Below are 13542 nucleotides of genomic sequence, written 5' to 3'. Positions count from 1 at the left end.
GAGCTGGGTCAGAAGCAGAGCAGCCGGGACTCAAACCGAAGCTCAAATGGGTTGCCGGTGTGGCAGTTGGCAGCTTAACCCCTGGGCCACAAAGTTGGCCACGAAGCTGATTTTTTTTAAAAGATTATTTATTTGAAAGGCAGAGTTACAGAGAGGCAGAGAGAGAGAGAGAGAGAGAGGTGCAAAGGGATAGAGAGAGTCTTCCATCCACCGGTTCACTCCCCACATGGCTGCAATGGCCAGAGCTGGGCCAATCCGAAGCCAGGAGCCAGGAGCTTCTTCCGGGTCTCCCACGCAGGTGCAGGGGCCCAAGCACTTAGACCATCTTCTGCTGCTTTCCAAGGCCATAACAGAGAGCTTGACTGGAAGTGCAGCAGCCGGGACTCCAACCGGAGCCCATATGGGATGCTGGCACTGCAGGTGGTGGCTTTACCTGCTATGCCACAGCACCAGCCCGGAAGTTGATATTCTTTAAAGGGAGTTTGTTGATGGTGCAAAAACAGTTTAGCTCTCAGCTGCTGAATCTCAGTCACGGAAGAGGAAGTGCTTTGTGTATACAGCAGGAGAGAACACGGGGAGGGAAAGTCTAACATACAATACACCAGTTCTGCTCTCACCAAGGCTTCCCTGGAATGATCTGGAATTATGAAACTGCCAAGAGTGAGTACTTGCAAGAAACCCAGTACCTTTTTTATGGTCTGCTAGGTCGTGGCGTCTCTGGCTTCTAACTGTCGCTTCTGAAGGCATATGCCAGGAAAAGCAGTGTGCTTGCCCTCCGGCTGGCTCTGTCCCCTACAGCAAGTCTCCGCATGCGTCTGGTTACAGGCCGCCAGCCAGGATGGAAGTGTAAGGAGGCACGGTCCCAGCTGCAGCCTGGTTCATGAACATCAGCACTGGCCCCTCCTGGGAGCTAGGCAGGAAAGCAGTTCCAGAGCCTCCTTCAGACAGACTGGATCAGAATCTGCATTTGAGAAAGATCCCAACGTAGTGATCCACCTACGCAGCACAGTTTGGCTTCCAAAACACAGAAGCCGCTGATCTCAGTACAGAAGGCCAAGGAGAGGGAGTCTCCAAGATCAGCTCCACCGCCCACACACAGCAGGGGCCACAGGTTCCCCCACCATGGTTCCCCAATAACTGCGTACCGAACTGAATGCTCCCACCTCTGGGTTCCAGAGAAGCGATGCAGCTCAGTGCAAGGCACTCCAAACCCAACCAACCATTCGGAGTTAAAGCCAGCTCTCCTCCGGTGACACACGGCTGCCTCCCCGGGATTTCAAGTACCACTGCTGGAAGGGGGAAAGGCTGCGACTCTATCTCCAGTGGAAAACTGAGACTGCTGGTTTTCTCAACAATGGACTTGGCTTCGTAGAAAGCTAAAAACAAGGACTCCCAGCTTTCAGCGGGGTGGGGGTGGGGCCTCTTCCTCTCTTCTTTTAACTCTAAGAGGTGCAAAGATCTGCGTGTTAGATTTCAGACACAGGGCCTGAGCAACCCCAACACTGTTAGTAATGGGAGCTTAAACGCCGGAGACAAAGACGCTTTTTGTGGGTATTTTGAAAAGGCTGCTTGAAAATTTATTTATAAATAAAAGATACACCCAGATGTCCTTTAAGCGAACATAATGAATAGGTTCTGCTTTGAGTAAATCACAGTGGCTGTTGTCTATGACCAAGGCACCCCTCCGGCTCCTGGAGCCCAAACTCTTGAGTCACCTCAAGGTTCACATCAAAAAGAAGTGATACAAAAGATACGTCCTATTTTACGCCCTAAGGAACGGAGCTTTCTGTTTAACAGGTTATTTCACTCTGTAAAAGCCATTAATCATGCCAGTATTTGCATGCTTCCACGTTTATTTTGAGAGCTTCCTTCAAACACAGCCAGAAATAGGCTGACTCCTGAAAATTACTCAGCAGGAAAAAAAATGCAATTCATGATATGACGCAAGATTCATCGGTGCTGAGAATATTGTTGTTTCAAGCCGTTATCTCGTTTTTGAGCCTCTACCCGCTAGTTTCAACTTCGTGTTGGTATCGTGCCTGGTCAACACGATGCAACGTCACCCATTCCATAGCTCCTTCCGCAAAATAAAATAAAATAAATTAAAATAAAGCCCTGTCACTCCATAAAAAGGTCGGACCCCTCTGGAGAAGAAAACTCCAAACTACAGAAACAAAACCACCCAACCCGAGCTGCACTGGGCCTCCAGAGTCCAGTTGGGCCACAGGAAGGGAACCCCTCGCCCCTGCCCCCATTTACGGGAAGGTCTCGGGGTTCCTGCCGCCGGCGGGCACCGTAGCTCGCAAGTTGAGGGCTGGACGGCGCCGGCGAGGCCTCGGCGACCCTCAGGGGCCAGTGGAGACCAGGGCCCGGGCAAAGCCGGCGACTACAGGTCGGAGTCACAGGGCAGCGAGCTGTGGCAGGGCCGGGTGCTGCGCGACGAGGCGCCCTGGGAGTCGGCTGCCTTGTGGCTCTCGCTGTCCAGCACGTCCACCGGGTTGGTGTAGCAGGTCTGCAGCCGCGGCTTCGGCATGGGGAAGCCGACCCTGGGCTTGGCCGCCGCGCCGTGCTGCTGCTGAGCGGCCGGCGGCGGCCGGTGCTGGCCTTCGCTGTAGTACTTGATGGCGGGCGTGAGTGCGGGCTCGGGCCAGTCCACGTAGACGGTGCTGATGCTACCGCGGCGCGGGCCGGCGGGAGGCGCCTTGCGGCAGCCCTGGCAGCGCTCCTCGCACCAGGGCGCCAAGCTGAGCGCCAGCGAGAAGCCCCCCAGCAGCAGCAGGCAGCTGCCCAGGTATCCCAGCACCAGGCTGTAGCTGACCTGCACCGTGACCGGGCTGGCCGGGGCGGGCAGGACGGCGCGGTCCGCCAAGAAGTGGTTGTACCAGGAGACCGGGATGAGGCTGAAGAGGCCGGCGGCGAAGAATACGATGCCCGAGAGGCCGGCCAGCGCGAAGTGGGGCTCGTCCCGCCAGCACCGCACGCCCAGCGTGGCCAGCAGCAGCCCCAGGGCCGTGGTGGCCAGCGACGTGACCATGAGACCCCGGGCCACGAGCACCGGCTGGGCGGCGAAGTAGCCCCACTCGTCGGGCTGGCCGCACTCGCGCTCGCGGCTGCTCTGCTCGCGGCACAAGTCCCACAGGCCCTGGAACTGCACCACGTCCACCGGCTGGTCCAGGAAGCCCTTCACCAGCCGCCAGCCGGGTGCCAGCGTGCTGGTCAGGTTGAGCAGCAGCGCGCAGGGCGCCAGCACCATGCCCAGCGTCATCACCACCGGCGTCCGCATCCTGGGCGCCTGGGTTCGCCGCCGACGCGCTCCGGGCTCCGACGCGCTGCTGGCTCCAGGCGGCTCCGGCTCTAGGGGAGCGGGACCGTCTCCACGCCGCACCTGCTCCTCTCCCGGCGTCCCAGCCGCTCCGCCCTCCCGCTGGCCCTAATCGAAACCAGCTCGCGGGCGGGTCTGACCGAAACCGCGGGCCCAGGTGCGATCGGCCAGGGTGGGAGGGGCGCGAGGTCGCGCAGGAAACGGCGAGGCCACCAGGCGCACGGCGAACTCGGGCTCCGGGTCGGCCCCAGGACCGAGCAAAGGTTGCCCCGCCCCTGGGTCCTCGTCTAAGACCCTACCCGCCGAGGGCGGAGGAGGAGAGAGGCGGCGCCGCCCCGGACCGCCACGCCCGCCCCCAGGTGGGTCCGCAGCTTCTCGGCTTCCCGGCGGAGCTCGGTTCCGAAAGTTTTTGTTGCGCCCTTGCCTGCCTAGCTTTGCGCTGCCTGGCTTTGCTGCTCCCGGACGCGGGAGATGTGCCCGGCAGGTGTGCGCCGAAGGCCCGCGGAGTCCAGCGTCGCGTCCCGAATTGTTGCACCTGCTGAGGATTTTACTAACCCTCGCTTTGTTTGCTTAATAAAGGCGCCGCGTTGCGGATTGAGGTTGACTCAAAGGAATCAGAGACGCGTACTTCTGGGTTGAGAGGTTAAAAGAGATTTTGCTTCCTTTTTCGACTTCGCGAAAGACTTGGGCAGGACGGCAGGGAGGAGTTTCCTGGGCGTCCCGAGCGCACCGAGCAGGTGTATCTCGCTGTGGGAGGTCTGTGGCTTTTCATTATCTCTGGGCTAGTTTACAACTGTCCGAATGGCGAAGGCCTGTGGCGTTGCAAATATTGTTGTCCCTGGAAGTGGAAATGAGTGTTTTGGGGTGGAATGCAGGAGACTATGGGGCAATCGATATTGACCAGTTCAGCATTGATCTATACATGCATTTGGGCATCCCTGTTTGTATGGTAGTGTGTATGGATGTCACACTGTTTAAGCCAATGAACTCCTCTTTTAATCGAATTCCCACAACCTTTTTGAGTACTCTCGTGTATGTGTGCTTTGTCATCTCCTTTGAACTGGTTTTAACCATATTGATTTCCTCTTTAATTACTGGTTAAATAAAATCTTTAGTACCTGTTCCTTTAAAAATTTGTGTGAGATTCATGATTTTTGCTTTTTTCTAAAAATTATCCTTTAAAAACATGTCTATGTATTTTTCACATTTCTTACAATGGGAATGTGTTACCTTTATAATTGGTTAAAATTAAAATGACTTCTAAAAATCAAAGTTAATTGGGCATGGGTTTTAAACAACTTTGAACATTCAAGAATGGATAACACCAGAGAGAGCTTCACTATTTTGTTTTCATTTAAAAAATTTAAATTAAAAATTGCAGTCATATACGCATGACATAAAATGTCCTGCCTTAACCAGTTTTAGCTCATTGGCATTGGGTAAATTCGTATTGTACAGCCATCATCACCCTCCGTCTCCAGATTGGTTTCCATCTTCCCAAAGTGAAACAGTCCCATTAAACAGTTACCCACCCACCCTCACCCCTGGCAATTCTACCTTCTGTCTCTGAATCGGTCCACTCTTCGTACTCCATATAACTGAAATCTTAGAGTGTTTGTCCTATTGTGACTGGGGAATTTCACGTAGCCCAATGTCCTCCAGGTTCATCCACGCTGTAGACTGTGTCAGGAGTTCCTTTGTGTAGCCGAATAGTAGTTCATTGTTTGTCCGCACCCGGTTTTCTTTATCCATTCATCTCCATAGGTACTTGGGTGGCTTCCATTTTTTGGCAACTGTGAATAATGCCACTGATTGTCAATGTGATCTGGGGCCCCAAACAGGCAGGTAGTTAGGGAGAAATGAGCTGGAAGGCCCCCTCCCCACCATTTCTGTTTCTAACCCTGCACCTTAACTCCACCCCCTTACATGCCAGTTGTTCACATGGGTTTTCCCATGATGCAACTGAGTCTCCTCCAGCGGGGGGGGGGGGGGGATGGGGGGCAGAGGGGACTCCGTGATGAACATGTGTACACACAGTTCCATGGAGGGCTGCCATGACATCTGCAAGAAGACCTCACATACTCCAAACCGACTTTGTAGATTCAATTAGGGCATCCCTCCTACCCATAAATGGTCCCTGGGCCTGGGGGTAGTCCTTTTCCAGCCCTCTCTCCTTCTGTCTCCTTAGGAAAAGTGCTTCCTTTCTCTCTCCGCCTCTTATGAGGAGTTCTTCTCATGGGTTGGCCCACACTCACTCCTGAATGTATCCTCATTCTCTCACTTAAATAAATCCTGCTGTCATCTTTGTGCTCTACGGATGCCTCTGTTTTGAATTCTTATCTCACGCACGGGAAAGAGCCTGGAATAACAACAATAATAACAGCTCCTATAACGAACTCATATTTCTTTTTATTGTCTTAAGTTGTTTTTTTTTTTTTTTTGGACAGGCAGAGTGGATAGTGAGAGAGAGAGAGAGACAGAGAGAAAGGTCTTCCTTTTGCCGTTGGTTCACCCTCCAATGGCCGCCATGGCTGGTGTGCTGCGGCCAGCACACTGCGCTGATCTGAAAGCAGGAGCCAGGTGCTTCTCCTGGTCTCCCATGGGGTGCAGAGCCCAAGCACTTGGGCCATCCTCCACTGCACTCCCTGGCCATAGCAGAGAGCTGGCCTGGAAGAGGGGCAACCGGGACAGAATCCGGTGCCCCGACCGGGACTAGAACCCAGTGTGCCGGCACCGCTAGGTGGAGGATTAGCCTATTGAGCCGCAGTGCCGGCCTTTTCTTAAGTTTTTAAGCATTTTATTCGGCGAGAGAGATGCACAGGGAAGTGAGGCCTTTAATTAGGGGAGAAGGCAGTCTAGAAGCTAAGTTGGTCCATACCAGGCAGAGAGCAGGGCAGGTGCCACTCATTTCTTTGAACCCTTGTTTTCGGTTCTTTTGTGTGTATGCCCAGAAGTGGAGTTGCTGGACCATAAGGTGATCTTACTGTCTCACTGTTTCTCGTGGTACTGGCCCTATATTATGCTCCTGTCAGCCGTCCACAAGTGTTCCAATTTCCCTGATTACCTTTGTTTTAAGTGGATTTTTGTAGAATCTGATTTCTTTTTGTTCTAAGTACTTTTCATTTTCTTAAAAATCTTTATGTTGGAGGAAAGACTGAGTGTGGGGATGCTTTCCTTGGATTTTCCCAGGCATCTTCAGAGGGGATGGAGAAGAGGGGAGTCCCTTTCAGTGGGTAGGTTGTGCTGACTGTGGTTTACTTCAAGACACAGCAGCGTGAGCAATGCAGAGGTCACCCAGGCCCCTGGCAACGAGGAAGCCCTAGTGAAACTGCCCAGCAATAAGGAAATCACTAGTGATGAAAAGCCCGTGGCCAGCAGCACTCTCCCTCCGACATGTACCTCCCCGTTCTAAGCCCCGTTCTCAGCTAATATCTGCGCACCTGCCCACTGCCTCCTTGCTGTGTATTTTTTTTTTTCCTGTGGACAGGCAGAGTTAGACAGAGAGAGACAGAGAGAAAGGTCTTCCTTCCGTTGGTTCACCCCCCAAATGGCCACCATGGCCGGCACTGTGCCTAGCCGAAGCCAGGAGCCAGGTGCTTCCTCCTGGTCTCCCATGCGGGTGCAGGGCCCAAGCACTTGGACCATCCCCCACTGCCCTCCTGGGCCACAGCAGAGAGCTGAACTAGAAGAAGAGCAACCGGGACAGAATCCGGCGCCCCAACCTGGGGTGCTGGCGTCACAGGCGAAAGATTAGCCAAATGAGCCGCAGCGCTGGCCATTTGCTGTGTATTTTAATAAACCGCCCTCTGCTCCTTCTCTCTGTTCCACTGCTCTGGTGAATTCTTCTCACTGCCCCTTGACACCCGCCTCCATCAGTTGCTTCCTGCCACGGGCATTGTGATATAGAAGAATGTGCTTGTTTTCATCTTGACCCTAGCAAGAGCTGGCTGCTCAGATTGGGCCCAGCTCCTCCCCCCGCCCCCCACCCCAGGTGATTAGCTGACATTTTAAAGGCAGCGGCAGCATCTAAGGGCTTCAGCCATCTTTGTCTTCACCAGTGCCTGCAACTTTGAGAAATTAACACAATATGTGTGCACAAGTGAGGCTCTTTGGCTCAAAGTGAAGTCATTGCTAATCGAGGTTTGTGGATTGGCTAGACAGACTAGCCAGGCATCTAGCAAAATGGTTTTAACTGCAGGAACAGGTGTTTGAGTCTGGTCAGCCCAGTAAAACTTGACCTATAAAAGTGCTGCCCCAGGCTGGAAAAAAAGACTCTCCAGAGATAATTCAGAAGATTGCTCTTCACCTGACCCCAGCCGCCAGGCCAGCTGATCCTGCTGGGTAGAATATTGCTTCCAGCGAATTCTCTGGACAGGTGTTGTGGGAGCACCTGATGGATGGAGACCCGGGACTTTGCTACAGGTACAGACAGTTTGAGTGACTATTTGACAGAAATGAAGGGATATAAGAGATTTGGTCTAAGACTTTTTCTAAAAGAGCATTGGAAGCTTAATAAGTAATTTTTAAAGTCAAGATATAAGTGACTTACAATAAAATGCACACAAATGAGATGCAATTGACCAACAACACACTGCATGTGTGACATTTGATAACTTTTGACAGATGGTGCACACTGTGAAACCACCACCTTGATGAAGATCATGACTGGCATAAAAGCTATCACATGGATCAATGGACTAGAAAGAGAGCCCAGAAATTAATCCATGTACATGCAGCCAAATGCTTTTTAACAAAAGTGCCCAGAGCATATATTGGGAAAAGGGAAGTCTTCTCAATAAATAGTGCTGGCAAAACAGGGTATGTCTATGCAGAATAATGAAACCAGATCCCTACCTCTCAGCATATACAAAAATCAACTCAAGATGGATCACAGATCTAAGGTTAAGACCTGAAATTATAAAATTGCGTAGGAGATAAGGTAAAGGAACCACTTTAAGACACTGGTGTAGATGATGACTTCTCGGATAAGACCCCCTAAAGCACAGGCAACAAAAGCAAAACTGGACAAATGGGATTGTATCAGACTCAGAAACCTCACATCAAAGGCAGCAACCAATAGAATGAAGAGACATCTGGCAGAATGGGAGAAAATATTTTCAAGCTACTTATCTGACAAAGGATGACTATCCAGAATGTATCACAACTCAGAAAACTCAGCAACATCAAAACAACTAATCCACTTCAGCAATGGGAGAAGGACCTGAGTAGACAGTTTTTAGAAGAAGAAATACAAAAGGCCGACTAGTATATGAAAAAATGTTCAACATGACTGGCTATCAGGGAAATGAAAATCGGAACGACTATGAGAGATCACCTCATCCTTATCAGAATGGCTATTATCCAAAGGACGGGGAGCAACAAGTGCTGGTGAGAATGTGGAGAAAGGGGAACTCTTTTTTAAATATTCATTTTATTTATTTGAAAGGCAGAGTTACAGACAGGGAGAGTCTCTCTCTCTCTCTCTCTCTCTCTCATACACAGAATGAAATTCTATCGTTTTTAGCAAAATGGTTTTAATTGAGTGAAATAAAGGCAGACACAGAAAGACAAATGCAGTATGTTCTCCTTATATGTGGGAACTAAAATTAAAAAGGAAAAATGCAACTCAAAAAAAAAAAAAAGATCATGAACATGGCCATTATTCCCAAACTGTTCCTCCTGTCTCTTGGTCATCCCCCTCTTGTCCCTCCCTGCCACTCCTGTCCCTCAGTAACCACTGATCTGTTTCAGTCACTATAGACTGGGCTGCATTTTCTAGAATTTTCTGAAGTGGTGTCATGCAAGACAGATAGCATTTGAGAGAACTTCCCTGGCCCAACAAGGCCCAGTTCGTCTGGTGACGCTTGGTGACACACAGACCTGTTGAATGGCAGTGAGAAAGTGTGTGTTTCCAAGCCTCCTCCAGGGGATTCTGGCTTAGGGACACGTGGGACACAAAGCCAGGATGCACAAAGCCCCGGCAGTGCTGAGGGGCCATTTCTGCTGTTGAATGTGCGTCCCAAGCTGTCTCTGTCGAAATCGCTGTGTAGACCAGCGAGGAGGCTGCCTCAACACTTCACGTGGATCTGGATCCTCTTCCAGAATAGTTCCTCCTCTCGTAGAGCTCCCGCGGAGTGGATGGAGCCCCAGCATGACTGACCCGTGAGCAGGAGCGGTCCTGTGGCTCTGCCCCCTGCCTCTCTCCAGCCCTGCTTCTCCACCACTGCCCCCAGGCCCAGGCCTTTCTCCTTCTGCCGGCTCCTTACTGGCTGCCCACACCGGACGCCTGCCTTTTCCTCTCTCTGTCATCCACACTGCTCTCAGGGCCCCGCACTGGAGGACTTAGATCAGTGAGGTGCTGCCTGGACCTTTATGAGATCTTCCAGTTAGCCCCACCCTGCCCTCCTGCCCTCTCTCCTCCCTCCTCACCAACCTCTCACACTGTGAACCAGGAACACTGGACTTGCCTTCACTTTTCCAAAGGACTCTGCTCCCTTTTGCATCCAGATGGTCACTCATGCCCTTTGCTTCTCTGGTGCCCTGATGTCCCTTCCTCACCCTGGTGCGTCCTCGGGATCTCTGCTTCGGCAGCATTGTCTCTGGGAGGACTTCCTCAGCCCCTCAGTTAACCTTGCAAAGACTTATTTATTTGAAAGGCAGCATTAGAGAGATGGGGAGGTGGGGGAGAGATCCTTCATCTGCTGGTTCACTCTCCAGATGGCCACTGCTGCTAGTTCCAGGCCAGGCCAATGACAGGACCTCCATCCAGGTCTCCCTCGTGGGTGGCCAGGGCTCAAACATTTGAGCCATGTTCCCCTGCTTTCTCAGGCCCATGAGCAAGGAGCTGGATTGAAAGTGAAGCAGTCAGGACTTGAACCAGCGCCCACGTGGGATGCTAGCATTGCAGGTTAATCCACTGTGCACAACACCAGCTCCAACTTCCCCTGTTATAGCCATCAGTAATCCTCCTTCCATCAGACCACTGGCTGTAATTCCTTAAACTTGAATCATCTTGCTTTCTATAAATTCTCTGAGGGGCAGAGACCATATTCTGAATCTCTTCTGTCCCCAAAGCCCATCTTGGTGCCTGGCTCACTCGACAGCTCAGCTCTTCCACAGGGTATCCCAGAATTCCTTTATAACCACTGCCCACAATAGGCTGCTCCTCGTATTTCAGTAAGCAAGCCGGCTTGTTTGAATGCTTGTCCCTCCTCAGTAGAAAACAATAGGGTGTGGAGCAGCTCAGGATGTTTGTGACAGTGTGTAGGTCTGTAGGACTCTTTCCATGGCAGTTGGAAAAAGAAGCGATTGTACCACATCAGACTGTAGAGCTGGCCTCTGTTCCCTAGGTGGAATGAATTGTTGTCGAGATTAGTAGCTGTCTGTGTAAGCTGATCCCCCAATCCTGAGATCCTGTAATAGTGTTCTCTCTCCCTCCCTCCCTCCTTCTCTCCCTCCCTCCCTCTTTCTCTCCCTCCCTCCCTCTTCTCTCTCTCTCTCTCTCTCTCTCTCTCTTTCTTAAAGAGGGGCCCTGTGGCAACACAAGATTCTGTTGACTGCTGGTGGCTAATTCTAAAGGGTTGATAATGCTGAGTCCCTGTTGTGTGTGTATGTGTATGTGTGCTTAAGATTTTTTTTTTAGTTATTTAAAAGGCAGAGTTACACACAGAGAGAAGCAGAGAGATCTTCCATCTGCTGGTTCACTCTCCAAATGGCTGCAATGGCCAGGGTTGGGAGAAGCCTAAGTCAGAAGCCTGGAGTTCCAACTGGGTCTCCCACGTGGATGATAGGGGCACAAGCACTTGGGCCATCCTTTACTGCTTTGCCAGGTGCATTAGCAGGCAGCTGGATCAGAAATGGAACAGTGGAGCCGGTGCTGTGGCATAGCATGTAAAGCCGCTGTCTGCAGTGCCGGCATCCTGTATGGACGTCGGTTCAAAACCTGGCTGCCCCACTTCCAATCCAGCTCTCTGCTATGGCCTGGGAAAGCCATGGAAGATGGTCCATGTCCTTGGGCCCGGCACCCATGTGGGAGACCCGGAAGAAGCTTCAGGCTCTTTGCTTCGGTTTGGCACAGCTCCGGCTTTTGTGGCCATCTGGGGAGTGAACCAGAGGATGAGAGGATGGAAGATCTCTCTCTCTCTCTCTCTCTCTGCCTCTCTGCAACTCTGCCTTTCAAATAAATAAATAATCTTTTTAAAAAGATTATTATTATTTTTAAAATATTATTATTTATTATTAATAAAAATCTTTTTAAAATATTTTTATTTATTTATTTGAAAGACAGAGTTACAGAAAGAGGTAGAGACAGAGAGAGAGACCTTCCATCCGCTGGTTCACTCCCCAGATGGTCGCAACGGCCGGAGCTGAGCCGATCCGAAGCCAGGAGCCAGGAGCTTCTTCCAGGTCTCCCACGAAGGTGCAGGGGCCCAAGGACTTGGGCCATCTTCCACGGCTTTCTCAGGCCATAGCAGAGAGCTGGATCGGAAGAGGAGCAGCTGGGACTAGAACCAGCGTCCATATGGGATGCCAGCGCTTCAGGCCAGGGCATTAACCCACTGTGCCACAGCGCCGGCCTCAATAAATAAATCTTAAAAAAATAAAAGTGGAGCAGCAAGGACTGGAATTGGTGCTCATATAGGATGCTGGGTGCTGTGCGTGGCAACTTCAACCACTTGTGCTACAATGCTGGTTCTGGGTCCCCCGTTAGAGTGGCATTGGGTATGGCGCCTACGAAGCTGCAACCATCTGCTGTGACATCATCTTGGAAAGTCACACTAACGCTTGGGTGTGTGGAGGATGAGTCATCAGGTCAGTTTGCTGTCATGATGTGTCCTCCATGTCCATACACCAGGTCTCGCTATGAGCAGACTTCAAAAAGTTCATGAAAAACATAGTGCCAAAATTTTTTGGTGCCAAAAAATAAAACCCATGTATAATTTTTTCAACATATCTGTTTTCCATGAATTTTTGGAAGATATCTTCATGCTTTATTCTCCCCAAAGAATAAGGCAGTAAATGGTACTGCCAGATGTTTGGTGGGCTATAGAATAACAATTCAGCTATGAAGAAAGTTAACCTATAATCTTCCTCTGTTTCCCAATAGCACTGCAATTGTCTGAACCCAACGAAGTTCCTTCAACACAGCTTTGGCCTTCCCCACTGTCATGTAGCCTGGCAGCTGCTTTTCTTCTCAGGTGTAGAAAATAACACCTGGCATCCGATTTAAACTAACTCCCAGTTAGCTCAGTGTCACATCACTCTCGCTGATTTCCTCTGTACAATTTGTCACACTGAATCATTTCTTAGGCATTTTCTGTATTGGCCTATTTTCATTCTGTTTCCAACCTTGTAAGTTACAAGACCAGGGAACTTGCTGGTCTTGCCTGTCAGTGTGTCTCAGCTCCAGGAACAGTGTCGATCTCACAGAATGTATGCAAGAAATATTTGTTAAATAAGTGAGGGGTGCCGGCACTGTGGTGTAGTGGGTAGAGTCGCCACCTCCGGTGCCAGCATCCCATATATATGGGCGCTGGTTCTAGTCCCGGCTCTCCTCTTGTAATCAAGCTCTCTGCTATGGCCTGAGGAAAGCAGTAGAAGATGGCCCAAGTCCTTGGGCCCCTGCACCCATGTGGGAGACCCAGAAGAAGCTCCTGGCTCCTGGTCATTTGGGGAGTGAACAGGTGGATGGAAGACTATCTCTCTCTCTCTTTTTGCCTCTGCCTCTCTGTAGTTCTGCCTCTCAAATAAATAAATAAATTTTAAAGAATGAAGGAAGTTTTATAAACTTACTGCACAGTAACACAAAAGGAAGACATAGCATATATCAATTTTAAAAATTGTAGTAAAGTATACATCGTATAAAGTATACCGCATTCACGATTTTTCAGTGTGCTGTTAACTAGTGCTAAGTTCATTCACAGAACTCTTTTTATCCTGCAAAACTGAAACTCTATACCCGCTAATCAACGCTCCATGCCCCTCGAGACTTTCTGTCTCTATGTAAATTGCCTGTCCTGGGAGCCTTAGGTGGGGGGAGTTATCCAGCACTCTACCTGGCCTGATGTCTTCAGAGGCCCACCGTGGCATAGGTCGGGACTTCCTTCCTTCCCTGGGCAGAATGGTCTTCCATCGCAGATCTACACCACAGCTCTGTGCACCTGCCAACCCGCCAGGGAGCGCTGGGGGTGCTTCTCCCTTCCGGCTACAGTGAATAATAC

At 50.8% G+C, this 13542-nt stretch overlaps 1 protein-coding gene across 1 annotated transcript; it reads right to left on the bottom strand.

Annotated features, from left to right (window-relative positions):
• Nucleotides 1-1542: 1542 nt before the first annotated feature.
• On the bottom strand, nucleotides 1543-4073 carry CLDN23 (claudin 23). Its single transcript, XM_008274065.4, has one exon. It carries the CDS (start codon nucleotides 3281-3283, stop codon nucleotides 2387-2389), a length of 897 nt encoding a protein of 298 aa, XP_008272287.2. The 5' UTR covers nucleotides 3284-4073; the 3' UTR covers nucleotides 1543-2386.
• Nucleotides 4074-13542: the final 9469 nt, after the last annotated feature.

Source organism: Oryctolagus cuniculus, chromosome 2, assembly GCF_964237555.1.
Source record: "Oryctolagus cuniculus chromosome 2, mOryCun1.1, whole genome shotgun sequence".
Lineage (NCBI taxonomy): Eukaryota > Metazoa > Chordata > Mammalia > Lagomorpha > Leporidae > Oryctolagus > Oryctolagus cuniculus.
The sequence above is the reverse complement of the archived record's forward strand: the minus strand, read 5'-3'. Positions and strand labels throughout refer to the sequence as shown.

Coding starts and splice junctions, on each gene's coding strand:
- CLDN23 (XM_008274065.4), bottom strand. CDS start 3,283: ATGCGGACGCCGGTGGTGATGACGCTGGGCATGGTGCTGGCGCCCTGC.